We start from the raw sequence: 21,044 nt of genomic DNA, 5'->3' as shown, positions 1-21,044 counted from the left end.
TTCTAAAGATTTTATTTATTTATTTGACAGACAGAGATCACAAGTAGGCAGAGAGGCAGGCAGAGAGAGAGGGGGAAGCAGGCTCCCCACTGAGCAGAGAGCCCAATGCAGGGCTCAATCCCAGGACCCTGGGATCATGACCTGAGCTGAAAGCAGAGGCTTCAACCCACTGAGCCACCCAGGCGCCCCTGTTGGAACTTTTTATAAGGAATCTCTAGGTTGGACTTTCAGTAGCCTCTCCAGGCCAACTACTTGCCATCAGACATGCTTGCAATACCTATAGATTTGGGCAGATTTCTCTTCCTGAGGGCCCTGCACCTGCCAGGAAGTGACATTCTTCACTCACCTGGTGAGGCTGCTGGGAACTCTGTAAGGTATCAGGCCAACAGTTCCAAGGGGTGTTAGGACTCCAGGTTTCATAAAGCCAACCTCCATTCCTTAAAGCTGTCTGGTCATATCTGAGTCTATGCATGTCTTTCTCAAATAGGACATTCCAGTCTAAGTCTTGGTAAAATAACCAATGTTTCCAATAGGGTCCTTTTAAAGGGGAACAGATTCCTATTGAACTTATGCAAATGACTGATTGCCATGGAAGAATACTTACTGAGACCTTTTGAGTTTCAGAAGGTTCACATAGAAAAGTTGAATGCTTTGTTTATAAATGAATATTTTTACATTTCTGCAAGTCACAGATATCTTAAGAAAAAGTTCCCTTAGTCTGAAAGAGCAAACATGAGAGAACCAGCAATGATTAAACAAGAGTCACAACAGTACGATCTTTTAGCTCCTTTAGTCCCATGTTACTGATTCATGTTCCTTTTGAAGGCAGCTTTTACTTAGTTCCGAAAGTTCTTGCTCATTTCGGTTCTGATCTTAAAGATATTGAATACCTGTATTGTCCTAAAGGTCCTTTATATGAACCTCCTTGAAGATGAAACTTATTTTGCAAGACAATAAGAACAATTATAAGTGGCAGAAAAATTCAGAAATGAACACAGTTAGCGATCTGATAGGAGAGTTCACTATGATACGACTGACAAGGAAACTCAGTTATCCTGTGATACATACACTTCAATAGCCAGAATCGGAAGGTTCCATACCCAACAGGCAAGCCTAATTAGTCAACAAGACTTCGTTCATGATTTAAATCTTGGGGAAGTTTGTTAAAACCTTAGAACGTTTTAAAGCACACCCCTAAATAGGATTAGGGATGTTAAAGACCCGATAAAGGCAAGACAGAGAAACTGATTTTTCTAGGCAAGCACACAGAAAACAACTATTTGTATTTTCTTATCAAGAGGCGACCAGCAATTGGAGAATAGTTTTGTCTTTTTGAACAGAGACAAAGCAGACTTTCAATCTTATACCAATGCACTTTAAAATCCATTCATTTCAACCTTGGTCCGTCCCGACCGCATCTAAAATTCTGTTCCAAAGTTTTCCCTCCATAAACCTTCTACAACTTTTTCTTTGCATTCAGATTTCGTCCCCACTCATTTTTTCCCAAACAACCATCTCATCTGGGACAAAATTACCTTTTTAAAACCTCCAACAAAAATGCATTCCCATTTCTTACCTTTCTTACATATCTCCTACTTTTCTACACACAGAGCTGTTTTCCTTATTTCCACCAGTCTTGGTTACAGTTGGCAGAACCTTGCACTCCTTAGAAACCTTCATCTCCAGTGAAGACTGAGGAGTAACCAGTTGTGAACCGTTACACCAGAATTCTTTAGATGGCAAATTTGTGAATCGGTTAAGCACAAAACACGTTTACCAACAGACTTAAATATCCTTAGTTTCTTTACAGTAAGAAGTCAAAAGCACAAACCTATGTCTAGTAATTAAGGACTTACACTTTATCCTACTTGGAAAAGACCTAGATGTCCAATGAATTCAATTCCATTTATCATCGAAGCAAAACTTTAAAATTTTAGTTTATCAAAGACTTTGAAAGCTATCTTAACAATCACCCAAGAAAACCTCTAGACAATTAACCATCCGTGTAGTCATCTTTTTGCTAACAAATCGCAACAGACATAACCCGAGGTTATCTGACCTTCAGTAAACCTTGATAGAATAAAAGTTTCACGTTTACTGCCGAGAACTTAAAAGACACATCTATCTTACTTAAACCAACAAACTTAGTTTAAATATTGAATTATGTTCCACCTGGATGCTCCCCCATGGTCAATTTTCACCTGAGATCCGTGAGGAAATCTGGAGTGGGTGGTGTCAGGTCCAGGGAGTGCTCGTCTTGCTCCAACAGTGAAGAGAGGAGCCATGGTGCCGGAAGCACCTAGGACAGTCTAGCAGCCACCAATGCAGGCCGCACCCAAGGTGGTGCAGAACCGGGAAAAGGGAGATGGGGAGGCAGAAGAGAGAAAGTGCTGCCAGAGGACAGAGAAAGGGTTCCCGACTCAGGAGCTCATCAGCTCCGAGCAAATGCCGTGTCTTCCCGCCAACAAGAGGGGATAGGCAGTCCTTGTTGGGCCAGAGAAGACAGGGAATTTCCTGGAAACAAAGGGAGTTTCAGCAGCTGCTTGGGAATATTCCTCCAAGTCCCTGTCCTGAAGGACGCCTGGGATCGTGACCTGGGTGGACGACAGATGCGCCCCCCCCCCCACCTTAAACATAAGGATGAGAGCTCCTGTGACTTTACAACCTGTCTCTGTCTGGATCAGTTTTCCCGTGGGCTGTCAGAGCTGCAGAGATCTCCCCACACACGCCACTGAGAAGCCTCGGGAGCACTGTCTTCCTGCACCTCCGCTTTAGGCCCCAGGTCAGAGGAGGACTGTGGTTCCCACACTTCCTGATGGGTTCATCTTTGTCCGGAGCTCATTCCCACTGCTGCCCCCGATGCCCCCCGGGGCAGAGCCTCCCCGATAGGCTTTGCTTCCTTACAGCCTTTGGGGTCTTTTACTTGGGTCACAAATACCCTACTTTGTTCCTTCCTATTGGCACAGAATCGGACCCGTGGGGGCAGAGTTTGGGCCACCTGAAGCCAAGAATCAATGTATGGGACTTGGTCAGGGTGTCCGGGGGTCCTGACCTGGACAGTGGGTAGGTCTCAGGGCCCCTCGGAGGACCAGCCGACCCCGCAGGTGGCCCGTTCTGGTTCACATAATGGGCCTAATTTCCCAGGAGACATTTTCACCCCACAGCCTCCTGAGAATCGCTTCTTAAACCTTTCAAGCATACAGTCGAAGACCGAAGGCTTTGACAAGCATGACCCACGACGAGCAGGGGGGCTCTCGTCCACCCTGTGTGCTCCCTTCCGGTATCGCCAGCGCAGAGACAAAGGGTGGGTGTCCCTGCAGAGAGACCAGGCACATGCCCACCTGTCTGCCCTCCCGGGGGACACCTGCATGCCTCTTGGCCATCGCCAGTCCATGTAAACCCCAGACTGGCGCCCCAAGGGCTCGCCTTAGACCCTATGAGGTCACCCCGGAGACAGGTCAGGGCCCACTCGGACTCCGTAGGCTTCTGGGGGCCCTAAGGGTGCCGCCGTGAAGCCACGGACTCAGGCCGCCTGACCCGCCAGGTCAAACTGCACATCCACTCGCGCTTTCACACCGAAGTTCTTACAGTTCCTGCCCCCCAGGCCCTGACCTGTGCAATTCCCTTCCTTTCGGAAATTCTTTCCTGTCCCTTGTTTCAGGGGGTTCCTGACCTGAGGGAACCGCCCCCCCCCAGGAGTCCCTACCTCTGAGACCTCTGAGAGGTGTCTGGGAGGAGACCAGTCTCCCCTTCCACCCTGACGGGGGCCTGGGGCCCCGGGCCTCGCCGGAACCCGACGTCGCCACCAGGTCCTCACCTGCCGAGTCTCCTGGGAGTCCAGGCGGGAAGGGTTGAGCGGCGGGGCTGAGCCCCGCGCGCGGGAGGCTGCCGGAAAGCAGGCAGCGCGCCTTCTCCTTTACGACCCTCGTGCGTCACCGCCGCGGCGGCCGCAAACCGGGGGCAGCGATGGGTGCCGGCGTGGGAACCACGTGTTACGCACCTGGACTGGGTCCTGGCCAAAAACCCAAGCGGCCTTCGGAGAGCTTGGAGGACCGGGGGCTCACTGAGCGCGGGCGGGCTCCGAGGACACTGTCCCCCGAAGGGGTGAGCCCCGAGCGCAAGCAGGGGGGGGACTTCATCCGCTTCCACTCCACGTGCGCGGGAAGCGGGCTGGGAAAGAAGAGCCCGGAAGGGCGTGCGGACAGGGCCGGGTTCGGTCGCCGGTCTGCCGGGCGTCGTCGAGTGCGGGCTTCCCTCACCAGCGTCCCCGCGGCGGCCGCCCTTCCACCGGGCGGCTCGCTGGTTTGCGGGCTCGGCAGCCAGACCCCCTGGGGTGGGCGTGTCTCGGGGCCGCTCCCTGTCAGGACAGGCGCGGGCGGGTTTAGGCTGAGGTCCTGGTCTCCGTGTTTTGCTCTACAGCGGGGGAGAGGAGGAGAGAGAGCGCGTCTGGTACCGTCTGTGAAGAAACCCAGTAAAATCTTTTTTTTTTTTTTTTTTTAAGATTTTATTTATTTATTTGACAGACAGAGATCACAAGTAGGCAGAGAGGCAGGCAGAGAGAGAGGGGGAAGCAGGCTCCCCGCGGAGCAGAGAGCCGGATGCGGGGCTCGATTCCAGGACTCCGGGATCATGACCTGAGCGGAAGGCAGAGGCCTCAACCCACGGAGCCACCCAGGTGCCCCGAAACCCAGTAAAATCTTTAAGAGAGTTTTGTTTGCCCTGCTGCGGGCTTATTTTTAGGGAGAAGGGCTCTCATTATGCGGGGCCGCCGCACGGGCTGGAGGACTCCCAGTAAGCCGAGGGAGCGGAGAGCTTCCGACGGGGCGGAGCGCACTGAGCTGGTCGCCCCGGGGCAGGGGGGTGGCGGGAAGGGGGAGAGCTTCCTGACGGCTACGGCTCCTCAGCCCTGACCTAGAGCCGGGTTCGCGGCGGCCGGGACCGGCGGCTCCTCGGACTCTGGCGCCCCCTGGCGTCGGCAGCGGGAGGTGCAGGCTTCGGGGCGGCGCGGTGCCCGGGCCCCCGCAGTCTGGGGAGAGGCTGCCTTCCTTCTGGGACGCAGGAGGAGCCCACCCAGAACCCCGACATCTCCGGGGGCCCCGCAGGCCTCACAGGCCCGCAAGAGGGGCTGTTTGAACTAGAGCTGATTCGAGGTCCTAGCTGGTTTTGATGCTCGGGGGCTGGGGAGGACCCCCCTTCGAGAAGAATCAGGACAGTGTGGGGGTTGCCTAGGGTCAGCTGGGGCGGGGGGACAGATTGGGGGCTGAGGGTAAGGGCCCCTGGATGAGTGTGTGAGGGGACGGACAGAAACCTGATACACTCCTTCTTAAGGCTGGTTTCCTGGGGGTGTTTGGTCTCTTGTTATTCCTACTGCTGCCTCGGGACTGAATGAAGGATTTACCTTAATAATTTCTCCGGGCAAAGCTAGCCCCCAGATGTGTCCAGTTTGCTTTTTCATGCTTCTCTAGATGCTCCTTTGCCTTGGTCTGTTCTGTCCCCTTTTTGTCTTGGATCCCAGAGAAGGCTGGTCACGGAAAGGCTTGACCACGGTCATGCACACCAAGTCGGATGCTGCCTCGCTGTGACACCTCTCTGGGGGCCTTATACTCCAGGCGGGCTCTCTGACTGGGAGATGAAGCTGTAGCCCCCTGCTCCAGGCACACCTGGGAAACAGGCTGAGTGGTTTTCATGTGCGGAGAGGGCTGTCCCTGTACCTCTAGAGAGTTCAGGAGGCAAACTTGGCTCATCAGCCCTCACCGAGAGCCGGTCTCTGGGGAAGCAGTGTTCGGCTTCCCTTGTACCCACTTGCTGGGCCTGCGCGGTGGAGGGCTGAAGGCAGGAGCCTCTTCCTGCCCAGGCTGCTCAGTCCCCGGGGCCTGGACCAGGATATAAAAAGGTGGCTCTTGAGCCAAGCTTGGGCCTCTTAGTTTCAGGGACTGTCCAACTGGGGCTGATGTGAGGGAGTGCCTGTTATTTGCTTCACGCTTGTCCCACACCTGGTGGCCCTCACGGGAGCAGCAGGAGCTGTGGGGGACGCACGCTGAGGAACCCCTTGCCGGTCTCAGAGCAAAACCAGAAGTGGCCGCTGGGTACATCCGAGGTAGCTTCCTGCAGCCACTTGGGGGGTCGGGGGGCAGGGAGTGGGGGCTGTGACACTCTCCATAGATCCGTGCTGTCTGGATTGTACAGTGTGCAGTGCTATAGACCAGGACAAGCGGATCATCCAAGGGTCTGAAGAAAGAGGTGGAGGGACATTCCTGCCAAGGGGGTTCAGTAAAGCCCTCTGCACTGCGTGTTCTCCCCCTCCCCGCCCCAAGGACACTACCTGAAGTCTCAAGCATAATGGACTCTTCTTCCTGCCTCAGGGCCTTTGCACATGCTGTTCCCTCTGTGTGGAGGGCCCTCACCTCTCTCTGACCACCACCACCTCCACTACTGGCCTTGCTTACTCTCACTCTTCCTGCAGGTCACAGCCCAGGCTGTGGGGATGTTGCTCGCTTGTGCCTTCCCTGTCCCCGCAGTCTTGCCTCCAGCCCAGTCATTGTCCAGTCACTTGTCTTTTGCCCCCACTGGACTCCTTGAACACAGGAACTCACTCACTATGTCATCCCAGTGCCAGGCAGTATCAGACATGCAGGAAGTGCCCAATAAGGTTTGTAGAATGAGCAATCCTACGCAGTGGTACGGTAGCGCCGAGGGACGGGACCAGCTTAAGATCCTCAGGAATTGTGGGTGATCAGGTTAGGATTGTGAGTGGTTTTTCTAACCTTTCTGTAGGCTTCCCCTTCCTGGTCTGTGCCATCCCCCACTCCCCGTTTTGGGCCTCACTCTCCACCCAGCACACAACTCTGCAGCCACCTGGGGTCTCTCCAGTCCCCCAGCTACTCCAAGCACGTACATTTTATCAACCAAGGCAGTGCTTAACACAAAGGGAACTTTCCTAAGAAGTCTGAGTGGAAGGGCTTCAAAGAGAGGAGCTTTCCCCTAACCCAGGGGCAGGCAGACATGGCCAAATCCAGCCCAGGCCTGTTTGTACATGGCCTGCAAGCCAAGAATGGTTTTTACATTTATAAAGGGTTGTTAAAAACTTAGGAGCGGTGGCAGAGACTGTAATGTGGCCCACGACATGTGAAATATTACCTTTGACCCTTTACAGAAAGTCTGTTGTTGCCTTGCCTTACAGACAGGAACTACAGGGGGACTACAAGGTTTACTTAAAATGGCACAGATAGGCCAACATCAAAAGGAGCTCGCATGGGCTGGTGGAGAGAGCACTGGAGATGGTGTCAGAAGACCTGAACTCTAGTCTCCCCAGCTCTTGCCTAGTCTCCTCTCTGGGCCTCAGTATCCCCACCTTTATAATGGTGCTGACTCCAGTCTTGCACTCGGACGCCCCTGATGTCGGTGTGCACTGCCTCTCTGTGACGGTGCTAGGCCGCCGAGGAGGTGTTTGGGGGCAGATTGATCTGACAGCACTATTTCTCACCAGTAGGCTATGACTTTCTCTGCGTGAGAACAAACAGAGCAGTATGTGTGCGTGTCTGCGGTGGGAGGTGGCTGTCACCAAGCGCCACTGCCCCCCCCCCCATTCATGCCTTCATGCTGTCCTTCCCCTCTACAGTACCGCCCTCCAAACCAGACTGCGCCATCGAGGGAGAAACCGTGATTGGGAACAACATCCAGCTGACCTGCCAATCGAAGGAAGGCTCTCCGGCCCCTCAGTACAGCTGGAAGAGCTATGATGTCCTCAACAAGGAGCGGCCATCCCCAGCAGGTAACCGGGTCAGTGGGGAAGACGCCCCCCCCGCCCCAAAATGCAGGCGATTGGCTAGGGCTGCCCAGGGCTAGAGCTCCTGGCCTGACCAGGTCTCCCTGAAGGGCTGCCCTTGGCCTCCCCCTTCCTCCCTGCAGCATGTCTTCTCGTGACAATCCCCATCTCATAGGTTGTTGCAGAAAATGAAAGTGAGTCGCATAAAGCACTCAGTAGAGGCACGTAATAAATGTGCACCTGTTACCTTTGTTCCCCGCAGCTCAGCTCCCGTGAGTAAGCATGTCGGGTAACCACTCTGTGCAAAAGCACCGGGTGGGATTTTAATGTTGACTGTGATCATGTCCTTTTTTTTTTTTTTAAATTACTTATTTGACAGAGAGAGACACAGCGAGAGAGGGAACACAAGCAGGGGGAATGGGAGAGAGGGAAACAGCCTTCCTGCTGAGCAGGATGTGGGGCCTGATCCCAGAAGACTGGGATCGTGACCTGAGCCGAAGGCAGACGCTCAACAACTGAGCCCCCCAGGCGCCCTGTGATCATGTCCTGAAGTACACATCTGAGGCCTCAAGTCCAGGGCTGTGGCTCCACTCAAGGACGGGAATTCCCGTCCGCATTCCCTATCCAGCCTAGTCCATCTCGGGCTCCGCGGAACCCCACCTTCCCAAACATGCCCTTCGTTTGTGGCCACACCCGACTGCACGACCAGGTCTGCCGTAAGGGTCCTCCGTTCTCAGGGAAGGAGACGTTAGGTCCACTCTGGTTGCCTGGAGACCTGCTTTGTGCTGGGCAGCTGGCATTTGACCTTCGGTCAGGAAACAAACTGAAAAAAAAAAAAAACCAAACCCCTATATAAACATCTTACTGTCATTACTGTGGTGTCCGCTGGTGTGGGAACACCTCGGCTGCATCTTGGATCCCCGGTACCCCCGGCACAGCCAGTTCTCCTGGAGATCAGAACAGACAAGTTCTGAGAGGTGCTAGTTGGCTAAAGCTCTGGGGTCTCTCCGCTCAGTGTGGGTGAGGAGGAAGTGGGCAGGGACGGGTAAAGCCGTGGGTGGAGACGTGTGAGAAGTGGGGTGGGGGGCTCTAGGGAAGAGCCTCCTGGGGCCGGGTCAGTCCCACAGGGTGAGTGTACAGACTGGGGCTTTGGTCGAACAGGATGAACTTTGTCAGTTTGTCTTTCACTCATTTGGGAGCCAAATGAGAACTTAAAAGTAAAAAAAAAAAAAGAAGAAAGAAAAGAAAAGAAATGAAAACAAGAACAGAATCCTCTCACTCCAAGGCAAATTAGAAAGGATATTGTGGATCTCAATAGGTTTCCAGTTTTGTTTACAAATTTCTGGCTGGCAAATTGTTATCGAGTGTGTCTGGAATTTCTGGAAACCCCCTGGCAGCTCTCCTGTGGGTCTAAGGCGCTGCCTGTCTGGCCTGTGCATGACCAGTGACTCCAGCAACAGTCACCAAGGTCTGCTATGGACAATGGTTGGTCGACCCTTCCTTCCAGCAAGGCGTGTATAGGGAGACCCAAGGCCAAAGGCTATATGGCGAATGCCGTCATAGTTTTATAGCCAAGGGTGTTGTAAGTCAGAGGATGCATAAGGGGATAAAAGGTTTCTCCAAGGAAGGGGCACCCAACTTGGCAGTACGAACTGGCTGAGAGCATGGTGTGGGCTTGAATCCTGGCCCTGCCACTTGTTAGCTATGTGACCATGGCAACAGACTTAGCCTCTGTGCCTTAGTTTCTCCATCTGTAAAATGGACATAAAACTAGTACATACTTCATAGAGTTCCTGAGAAGATTAAATAAAAGTCCATGTAAGGCCTGGAGATCATGCCTGGTAGGTAGGTAGAACTCCGTAAGGCTAGGTGTTATTAGCTGTGTGGTATGTGAGCTACACCCTTCAGGATGAGTGGGGTGGGCATGACAGATATCCTGGGAGTGGTGAGTATTCCACGCCATCCAGGGTAGGGAGCCTGCGCTGCAGGGAGGAGGGGGGTACTGCTGTGAGAGAAGCAGCGATGGGGGTTGGGCCAGGGCAGTCCTTAATCCTCCGGTGATTCAAAAGAGGAGAAACCTGAGGACACAAAAGAAGGTCAAGGGGAGGCTCTAATACATACTTGGGAAGAACGTCATCCTGCTCCAAGTTAAGATTTGCTCAGAGTGGGGAGCCTGGGAGGCTGAGTTGGTTAAGCGTCTGTCTTCGGCTCACCTCATGGTCCCAGGGTCCTGGGATCGAGCCCTGAGTCAGGCTCCCTCTCTGGCTGCCTGCTGCTTTCCCTGCTTATGCGCTTGCGCCCTCTCTCTCTCTCTCAAAAGAATAAATAAAATCTTAAAAAAAAAAAAAAAAAGGTTTTGCTCAGAGTCAGAGTCCAGATCTGGGCCTGGCAGCCAGGAGTGTGGTTAATGGTGAAACAACGCAAGCCTGCGCCCGGTGTTGGGATGGAGGGGGCTTGTCCTTGGAGGCTCTGGACTGCACCTGCCTCACGGAGCCCCGGAGTAGGAGCAAACCCAGTTCTGATTTTTGAAACATTTCTGTCCATAGGGCACAGTTTGAGAGTCGGGTTCCTCCGCCCTTCTCTGTCTGAAGACAGTAGAGATTGCGTCCTTCTGCTTAGTAATCGGTGGCAGCAAGCCAGCAGGGAAAGGGACAGGGAATCTGGAATCAGTATATAAGAATTTCAGTCCTGACGTCTCCACTTAGTGGCTGTAAATCACTCACAGCCTCTCTGACCCTTGGTATCCTCCTCTGAAAACCTAGGAGGACCAGCATACCACCCTCCCCGAAGGCTGTAAAGAGCAAAGAGGAGACCCCCCGTGTGATAGTTCTAGGCATCCTTTGTAAGCCAGCCGAACTTCATGCACTGAAAGAGTAGGAATTTGGATATCAAAGAAGGAAGGAGGGGTACTTCTGGGGGCCAGAGCGCCGGGGACAGGAAAGTTAAGTCTTGCCAATTTGACACCCGTGCCTCTGGGAGACCAGGGCTTCTCTGTGCGGAAATCTCTCCCCAGCGGGACCAGCCCAGGGAAGCGGAGGCGGACTGTCCTGTAGTTCCTCCTGTTGGCCACAAGGTGTCGCCAATGCAGCGAAAACATTACGTTTAGGTGGATTTCGGCAAATGTTTTAGGTCCTTTCCAAGAGGAAAGGGGTCTTTGGAGCCCCCGCTCAGAATCAGAGCAGATCGGGTAGCACGAGAGAGGCACTGGTTAATTCCAGACCAGCTTCTGGTATCCCCTGTTTCCTTTGGGGAAGAGTCTCAAGCTGGACTCTGATAACCGGAAAGGTCCTGGAGGCAGTCTCAAGTCTTCTGTCCTGCTCCGTGTGGGGTGCGCTGTGTACACTTTACACACGGGTGGAATCTCACACGCTCTAAAGGAGTAGGAATCTGATAAGGGCTAGAGTCCCCATAAGTATTCCAGGGTCATAGAACATTTCCCAAAGTGTGTTCCTTCAAGATGCCTCTATTTTTTTTAAAGATTTTATTTATTTGACAGAGAGAGAGCAGGGGAGAGAGAGAATCCCAAGCAGACTCAGTGCTGAGTGTGGGGTCTGATGCAGAGTTCAGTCTCACAACCTTGAGATCATGACCTGAGCCAAAATCAAAGTCGGGTGCTCAACGGAATGGTCACCCTGGTGCCCCAAGATGCCTCTTAAAAAAAAAAAAATCCAATTCGTTTAGGAAATAAGACTGTCAGGGAGAAGGAGTTAAGATGGCAGAGGAGTAGGGGGACCCCAAGTTTGTCTCATTCCTTGAATACAACCAGATAGTTCTCAAATCATTCAGAACACCCGAAACATCAATCGGAATTTCTGAGTAAACAAATACTGCGAGTCTACAAGTAGAAGAGCAAACACCGTTTGGAAGGTGAGGGGTGCAGGGGCTTGAATCCAGTGTGACGGAGCAGAGTGTAGACGGCAGGGGGTGGGGGTGCCGCTTAAGAAGGCTACCACAAAGCATGATAAGCAGTGGAGTGCAAAACCGGAACTTTGAGAAGTCTGCTACCATGGGGGACGTGCCTGGTTTAAAGGTGCAAAGTGGGGTGGAATTCCAGATGTGACACCATGATCTGAGGGTACAAACGTAATGATCCAAAGGGGCACCTGCACCGCAATGTTTATAGCACCAATGTCCACAGTAGCCGAACCATGGAAAGAGCCCAAATGTCCATTGACAGAATGGATGGATAAAGTAGATGGGTGTGTGTGTGTGTGTGTGTGTGTGTGTATAATGGAATATTCCTCAGCCATCAAACAAACGGTATCTTGCCACTTGAAATGCTGTGGGTGGAACTGGAGGGCATCTCATTAAGCAAAGTAAGTCTAGAGAAAGACACATCATATGATTTCACTCATATGTGGAATTTAAGAAACAAAACAACGGAGCATTGGGGAAGGGAGGGAAAAATAAAACAAGACAAAATCAGAGAGGAAGACAAAGTATAAGAGACTCTGAATCATAGGAAATAAACAGAGCTGCTGGAGGGGATAGGGGTTGGGGATGGGGTAACTGGTTGATGGATGTTAAGGAGGGCACAGGGTAACGAGCACTGGGTGTTCTCTAAGACTGATGAATCCCTGAGCTCTACCTCTGAAACTGATAATATGCTGTTTGTTAATTAATAGAATTTAAATTAAAAAATGATTCTTTAAAAAGATGTGATATATATTACTCAGCCATGAAAACAAATGAAATCTTGCCATTTGCCACAAGGTGGATGGAACCAGAGGGTATTATGCTGAGCGAAATAAGTCAATCAGAGAAAGACAAATACCACATGATTTCACTCATATCTAGAATTTAAGAAACCCAACAGATGAACATAGCGGTAGGGAAAGAAAAATAAGATAAAAACGGAGAGAAGGAGCACCTAGGTGGCTCATTCAGTTAAGTGTCTGCCTTTGGCTCAGGTCATGGTCACAGGGTCCTGGGATGGAGCCCCGCATCGGGCTCCTTGCTCAGCGGGGAGTCTGCTTCTCCCTCTCCTGTTCCCCCTGCTTTTGCGTGCTCTCAAATAAGTAAATAAATAAAATTTTTTAAAAATAAAGATAGAAACAGAGAAGGAGTTACGAGACTCCTAACTATAGGAAATAAACTGAAGGTTACTGGGGGGAGGTGGGTGGAGAGATGGGGTGACTGGGTGACGGGCGTAAGAGGGGCACTTCATGAGCACTGGGTTTTATATGCAACTGATGAATCACTAAATTCTACCTCTGAAACTAATAATACATTGTATGCTAGCTAACTTTAATTTTTAAAAAATTAAAAAGAAAATAAGACCATTATACTATAATCTCCGTTTAGAGACACCCAGTGCTCATTCACAAATTAGAAGCTCTGAGAGTTCTGTTGTTAAAAAGTGTATTTAACCCTCTTTCACTGATTCCAAAATTTGCTTTGGTCATGGACTGCTTTTTTAGTACCATATGTTACTGTCACAGGTAAGCAATATTCCAGAAAACATTCTGAGGCAGGAAATTCTAGGGTAGAAGCAGTAGCATTTTATAGAGAAAGAGCATCGAGAAAATACAGCTGTGGGTTTCAAGGGAACAATCTGAAGAAAGTACATAGGGAAAGATCGGAAGAAAATAACGCAAATCATCAGCTGGTATTTCTAGCTGGTGAAATTATGGGTGATTTTTTTAATTCTTTGTTCTTTATACCGGCTTTCCCTGACCCTTCAGATGAGATTAAACTCCCTTGCTATAAACTCAAGTAGCATTTCCGTTTCTAACTGATCACCTGTGACCGCCCTGGTTTCTTGTCTGTCCACCCTCACGCCAGGACAGAGACTGTCTTCGTCTTGTTCAGGGCTATCACGATCAAGCCCCTGAAGCTTTCTGGACTCGACTGACTAGAAGTAATAGCTTTGTGTCATGTACAAATTCTTATAATGAACCTACGTTGTTTTTAGGATACATAGGAAAATGGAAAATGCTCCAGAGAGTTCTAGACCTAAAACAGGATTTTTGTTATGCTTTATCATTTCTTAATTTTGTGACATTTGGCAAGTACCTTAACTTCTCTAAGCCTCTGGTTACCTCTGTGACCTTGGAGATTGAGTATTTGTTCCACTTCCCAGACAAGATTGCCGACAAAATCACAGGACGTCACATTTGAGGAAGGATAGGGAGGAGCACATCCAGACAAGGGAAACCCACAGCAGGTGCAATTAGGCAAGAGACTGGAGATGGGGGTCGGGGGGGGGGGGTGGCCACACAGTGGGGGAACTGGCAAGAGACAAAGCTAAGGTAATTGCAGGACCAGATCTGTAACCCCGTGATACTATTAAGAAGCTTGGATTTGTTCGTTTTTTTACCTTTTTATTTTAACTGCAGTTAGTTAACACACCATGTAATATTAATCCTCTTGTGCAGTATAGTGATTAACACTTCCATACATCACCCTGTGCTCATCACAAGGGCACCCCTTAGCCCCCATCACCTGTTTAACCCATCCCCCACCCCCTCCCCACGGTAACCATCAGTTTGTTCTCTAGAGTTAAGCATCTTTTTTTATCTCTTTTTTTTCCCTTTGCTCATTTGTTTTGTTTCTTAAATTCCACATATGTGGAAAACAGTATGGAGGTTCCTCAAAAAGTTAAAAATAGAACTACACTCTGATCCAATAATCCTACTACTGGGTATTTACTCAAAGAATACAAAAGCATAAATTCAAAGGGTTACATGCATCCCTTTATAGCAGCATTATTTTTTTTTAAGATTTTTACTTATTTATTTATTTGAGAGAGGGAGAGAAAATGAGCAGTGGGGAGGGGTAGAGGGAGAGAGAGAAAGAGAAGCAGACTCCCTGCTGAGCAGGAAGCCCAATGCGGGGCTCGATCCTAGAATCTGGAGATCATGACCCAAGCCAAAGGCAAAGGCTTAACCGACTGAGCCCCCAAGGCTCCCCATATAGCAGCATTATTTACATAGTCAAGATACGGAAGCAGCCCAAGTGTCTATCCACAGGTGAATGGATAGATAAGTGTTATGTATATGCAACGTAATATTATTCAGCCATACAAAAGAGGGAAATCTTGCCATTTGCAACAACATGGAGCTCGAGGGTATAACACTAAGCGAAATAAGGGAGTCGGAGGAAGCCTGGGCTCGTTATTGAAGATTAGGAGCCACTTCTGGAATGTCTGAGCCGTGCCGTGACTGGGTCCCACCTGCCGGGTCCAGCATCTCCCCTGGATGAAATCCAGCTGCCTGGTGGCGGCAGGATCTCACGAGGCTACCTCTGCTGCAGACAGGCAGAGGTCTCTAACTCTCCACTCAAAACAGCAGTTGTGACAAAGCGTCTTTGAGGACAGGGCATCTAAAGACGTCTGAGCATGAAGCTCTCACTTTCAAGGTGAGGAAATTCATCGGATCACAGATGTAGCAGGAAGGCTTCTCATGAGGACTGCTGGACCGGTCTCGATTTCTCAAAGACTTCTTCCACGAGTCCAAGCTCAAGGACACAGTTTCCAAAGAGCAGAAAAGTGGTTATGACCATACCTTCTCGTTAGAAAGCACTTTCAGGTAATACGTACGCATTTACGTTTCCCAAGCACGTACGACACGTCGCGTGTTCTCAGGTGGGCCTGCACTGATCACTGCCTCATTTCATGCTCCCTCTTGCCGTGCCTCACACGGACTCTTGTTATTTATAAATAGAGAAGCTAAGGTTCAGGGAAGCTAAGTTCCTGGGCCAAGGTCACAAAATGAATCAGTGGCCGAACAAGGCTTCCAACCCGCGGGCCTGACTCAGTTCTAAGCACTGCAGAATTGTGCGACCTGCCTGCTGTTGTCCTGGGAGGCCTCGAGGCGGACACTCTCCATATAGACCAGGTTGGGACAAGGTCAACAGCCGTGCTTGTGTCTCCCTGGGAATTCAGGCCTCCGGGTGCCTCGGTGTTTCACCGAACTGTGGTGCCTCATCACCCTGTTTTTCTTTCCCAGTCACAGGCCAGACCTTGTCTCTGAAGAACATCTCCACAGACATGTCGGGTTATTACATCTGCACCTCCAGCAATGAGGTGGGGACCGAGTCCTGTAACATCACCGTGGCCGTCAGACTTCGTAAGAGCGGATTGGGGGCAGGGTGGGGAGGGGGAGCGGACCGAGGCCAGAAGGTCACTGGTGCGGGGTCCAGAGAGACAGCTGAGGGAGACCCGGTGGCGGGGAATTGGGGAGCCTCTGTCGGGTCACCAGCCGGCAGGGTAACCTGGGGTGACCTCTGTCGGATGCTCCCCTGCCTAGAGGTCAGTCCAGTTCCCTCGGTTCTTGGGAAGCAGAGCCTCACACTGACTTCTGGAGACCTGCTCAGCCCTGCCTGCCTTTAGGGCCACTCGGTGGGCATGAGGGAAGCATCCAGAGTCAGCTGCCACAGAGTCTGGACCGTAGCTTCTGGGGCGGGTCCCCAGCACCAGCTCAAGGGCAAGCTCAAGGACAAGCTAGAGCCAGAGCTGGCATGGCGGACAGCTGGGGACTTCTTAGGAGCCTGGGTCGCCCAGGGAGAGTTGGGACAGCGATCTATTCGCCTGTGTATCTTTGCGGCCACCTCCATCCTGACGAGTCGTCTCTAGACCCCTGTCTCCCCCCTGCAAGGCCATGCGCTTCATGGAGTGTTACTGGGAGCTGGCAGCCCTCCCTGGGCTGGGAGGAAGGCTGGGCCCGTCCAGAGGCTTCCCTCACCGTGGCTCCTCATCCCCAGAGGCCCGGGCTCGGGTCACGACTCGGGAGATGCAGCTGCCCTGCTCCGTCTCTTGCAGCTTCCATGAACGTGGCCTTGTACGCGGGCATCGCGGGGGGCCTGGCTGCAGCCTTCATCATCCTGGGCGTTGTCATCTACTGCTGCTGCTGCCGGGGGAAGGACGAGGCTGAGGACGCAAAGCCGTGAGTGTTTGCGGACAGCCTGTGGGCAGGAGTCGGGGCGAGTGTCCCAGCTCCTCGTGGCCTTTCCCACTCACACCGCCAGTGGGGCAGCTGCCCCCAAGTGGCATTGCAGCCCTGGTGCTTGGCTGCAAGGCCCCTGATTCTCCAGGCTTCCTGTGGCCTGTCCAGGGGCCAGCATGGGGCGGAGCCGGTCCCTCCTGGTCTAGTGGAGCCCGCCTGCTCCTCTAACACTCTGAGCTCATGAGCCACCTAGCTGGCCACCTTCCTGTCCACTCCGAGCCAGCCCTGCAGCCCAGGGTCCCTTCGCATCTGGACGGGTAAGGGTGGCGGGTCCAAGGGCTGCTTTTCCCCTAAGGAGCTCTGGGCCCAGCCCCCCCCCCCCAGCCTGAATGAGGGCAAACCCTTCCCCTCTATCCTCCCTGCTCCCAGGAATCGGATGATCTACCAGAAGCCTCCAGAGCAGGTGAGGGAGCTTCAGACAGAGCGGGAAGAGGAGGATGACTACAGGCAGGAAGACCAGAGGAGCACTGGGCGGGAGTCCCCTGGCCACGCCGATCGGTGACCGGAGCCCGCCGCTGGCTGAGGTGGGGCGAAGACTGGCGTTCATTCCTCTGCCTCCTGCCTCCCCGCTCCTGGCCCCGTTTTTCTCGCCCTCCATTCCAGCCATGGATGGGATGCTTCTTCCCTGTGTCATCTGCTGGAGGACTTGGCTAAGGGGACCTTACCGGTGACTGACCCTGCCAAGTGCCCTCACCCGCAGAGTGACCCCTTCCTACTGGCATGCCCGGCTCACAGCCTGGCCCTCAGCCAGGACCAGGCCGCAGCCTCACCTTCCTCTAGCTGGCAGGGCTCCCCGAGGCACAGGACGGAGCCTGGGGCTCCTGGTTGGGAGTGATCCGACATCTGCATAGGCAGCCCCAGCTTCAGGAGAGCAGGAACGGCTCTGCTCCCCGCCGCACACGCAGCACCTGGGGGAGCCCCGGGGCGGGGCGGGGGGACGGGCTGCACACAGTGCATACTCGTTGGGTACATGAGTCCGGGAAGGACTCCCTACGATTTATCAAGCCTGAGTGAAAACTCCTGCTTCGGGACCCACTTTGGCCTCAAGCTCCCTTTCCAGCTCATCCCCTGAAACCCTCCGGGAGGGCTCCCGCTGCGGCACACTTCCTCAGGGGCCCGTCACTTTCTCTCTCTGCCTGGATGCGCTTTCCATCGCCACCTGCCCCAACAGGCCTGTCTCAAATCCCAGTGATTCCCGTAACCGGACCCTGATCTCCCCCACACATGGGAACAATCTTGTCACCTTGTCTCCCACTCCTCATGGGCCACTCAGCAGTTACCTGAGCATCAGCCCATCCCTAGGCTAATGTCTGAGCGACTTGGGCCGCAGCCTGGGCTTCACTTCCCTCCCCCCACCCCCACCTCCACCCCCCCACATCCCAGGAGCCTTCCCAGCCGGGCTCACTCCAGCTGAATCTGGGCGCCTTCCCCTTTCTGGTCTCTCTGATACGTTTGTAGACTTGCAACTCCCCCCGCTTGCCCGTCTTGTCGCCCACTGTCGGAGTCGTGTCCCTGCTTCGGGCTCGTGGCCCTGTGGCTAGTCTCACCCAAATGCAGTTTCCTGTTAAATAAACATCATTGTCTTTTCTGGATGATCAGAAAACCAGTTCTGTAAATCTATCATCCACTTGTGATTAAAAAAAAAATATATATATATATATATATACACACACACACATATATCTTACATATTTTGTTAAATTCTTTGCTTCATTCAGGTGCTCTCAGTAATAATAAATGTCAGTGGAAATTCTTATTTCTTTTTTCATGCGAGGTTTGTTCACCCCGAGGGAAGGCGCACGTCTCACGGGCTTGTGTCTACTTACCGCACACCTCTTCTGCTTCCCAGGAGCGGCGAGGCAAGGTGACAGGGCGGGAGCGGAGTAGAAGGTCAGATCTGTGGCTTCCATTGCCGGTGGCCGCAGCAGGGTCAAGCGCTGTCTGGTGGCGGCCGGGACAGGACCGACCCTCCGTGGCAGCAGAGGGATGTTCCAGGCGAAGTGTCGGACGGGCTGTGGTGGGCCTGGTGGTCCGTCGACGGGCTCCAGGGAAGAGGGTGGAGATGCTCTTGCCAGGGATGTCCCAGATGGGCCCCTCCTGAGAGAGGAGGAGGCGACGCTCCTGTTCCTGCCGTCGGACAGAACGTGTGGCTCTCCCTCCTCCAAGCAGCGTGATCCACAGCTGGTCCTCGCCTCCGACATTGTCTCTCCTGCCACATGTTCAAAGGCCTCTCTTCCCTGTCCTTTCCCTGACATCTTGTACTCCTTCCAGTCCCAACACCGGTCACGCAGTACTGTCATTCCTATGGTCTGTCTCCGCCTAGGCCTGTAAGATTGGTGGGGGCGGGAACTGAATCTTTCTCACGGCCTGGTACATGCTGACACTGGACAATGTCTGTTGAATAAATACTGTTTGGTGTCAACGTTTCTTGCCCAAGGTCATCTCCTAGTCCTCTACCTACTTTGAAGTGCCTTTTGGTCCTCATGGCTCAAGGCTCTCCAAGCATGCCCTTGACAAAGCTGTGGAAAGGGGGGGGGTGGCCACCTCCCCCAGTTTGGGCTGGCTTATCCCCCTGCTCTGGAAAGGCTCTGAAGGTTCACATGCCTTAGCCCCAGGCTTGTGTAAGGAAATCAGGGAAATTAGGACCCGTCACGTTAATTCGATAACCTTCAATCAGGACCTGTTGCATTAATTTAATGACAAATCTTTTCGTGAGCACCTACTATGTGCCAGGCCTTGTGCCGGCTGCACGGTCTAGAAAGGTCACCAAGACACCGTTACTCAGGAGGAGCTAAAGTCTAATGGAGGTGACAGGAACATAGTTACGGGAGATGGAGAAGATGCCACGGGAACACAGCAGGGACCCTGAGGGAGTTCAAGAAAGCGCCGAAGAGGAGGGGATGTTTGGTCTCCATCTTGAAGGAAAACCAGTGGTTTTACAAGTGGAAAAGGTGTGGTGCTGACAGGTCCATACTCCAGTGTGGGGTTCTCCTACACGAGCCTCAGATCACGTGATCAGCTGGTAAGGCTGAATTTATTTCAATCCAGAAATAGTGGGAACGAGATGACTGTGTTTCTCTCATAGTCAGAGTTAGCGATCTCAGTCTCCTTAGGCTGTCGGGCATTCCCTTCCCAATGCGTGGTTTCCGGCTGACGGTTCAAAGACTTAGCGCGCTCGAGAAGAGAGACAAAGGTCACCATTGTTTGAGGGAAGACCGTGTGCTAGACACTTGTTAGCCGTTTGAAACCGTTTTTCATACAATCCTTACGGTTTCAAATATCACGGCCCATGGCAAGATGAGGCATGCGTGTTAGCCCCTGAGGACGGGCTCTGGCTGCCCGGAGAGGTCCCTTCCAAGTACCATGAACTTGGTAAATCAGTCCACTCTTCGCGGGCCTGTTCTTCAGTTCCTTTTGTGCATGCCCCCGCGGCACTGGCTTTCAAAGGCCGAGCGACACGAACCGACCTCACAGAGCCTCCAGCAGCAGGCTGCCACGGGCAGTGCCGTCCGGGGGCGAAGGACCTCCTCGGGGACACCTGCTGCCGGCTCTCCAGTTTGCTCACGGAGATTGGCTCTCTTCTGGCCGATTTCCAGGAAGGCCCGCGCACCCTCCATCACAGACCAGGAAGCTGCGGCTCCGGGAGACAACGTCACCGGAGTCAACGTAGCTGGTAGCTGGGAGGCGTCAGAGTAAGGACGAGACTCGGCCCCGTCTGACTCCGAAGACCACGCTCTGCCCCTTGAGCGCGTCCTCCCGACCCCACGTGCAGGATGACCGAGCGGGGCAGAGGCGGGGGGTGGAGACTTACAGGCTAAAGTTACCTGCGAAAACACAGGCACTTCAGATAGAACACTATAGGCGCTTTTCCAAAAACCTCTGCATTCTACAAAATCCCGTGCCAAAAATAAGAGGACGTACAAGAAAATGAGGATAAGAGGCAGGCCACAGAAAACCGGTGGGACTTTGTAACGGGATCACTTTAAAACGACAATCCGGGTAAAAATACAGTGGTGTTAAATCTACGCCGTTCACAGCAAATATCGGCCATCGACCTTTGACCCTTAAGACCTTTCGGCTTTCATTTCTGTAGCGACTGATGTACCATTAAAAATGATCCAGGAAGTTCACCGAGCTATAGAGTTGCGGCGGGGGGGAGGGGGCGGGAGTCTTCCTTTAAAAAGTCTGGCTTTTACCCAGTGTATTGATTTTTAGCTATCTTTGTGCTTATCTTCGTACTTGAGTTCTCGTGTCGGGGTGTGGATGTATCCTGCCTTTGCCGGTTGTGGGAGAGGGCCAGGATATACTGCAAAGTGGGTGTACCATCAGCTCGT

At 52.5% G+C, this 21,044-nt stretch overlaps 1 protein-coding gene across 1 annotated transcript in view; it reads left to right on the top strand.

Annotated features, from left to right (window-relative positions):
* The window catches only part of GPA33 (glycoprotein A33), a 47,412-nt gene extending 28,268 nt beyond the window's left edge, over positions 1–19,144 (top strand). The window contains exons 4-8 of the mRNA XM_080825082.1: positions 7,619–7,771; positions 15,715–15,834; positions 16,527–16,650; positions 17,080–17,234; positions 18,560–19,144. Of these exons, the coding sequence (XP_080681208.1) occupies positions 7,619–7,771; positions 15,715–15,834; positions 16,527–16,650; positions 17,080–17,212 (530 nt within the window). The 3' untranslated portion in view covers positions 17,213–17,234; positions 18,560–19,144. The remainder of the gene's footprint in view (positions 1–7,618; positions 7,772–15,714; positions 15,835–16,526; positions 16,651–17,079; positions 17,235–18,559) is intronic.
* Positions 19,145–21,044: the final 1,900 nt, after the last annotated feature.

This window comes from Martes martes (genome assembly GCF_963455335.1).
Source record: "Martes martes genome assembly, chromosome: 15".
Classification (NCBI taxonomy): domain Eukaryota; kingdom Metazoa; phylum Chordata; class Mammalia; order Carnivora; family Mustelidae; genus Martes; species Martes martes.
This window is presented reverse-complemented; position numbering and strand designations above follow the sequence as displayed.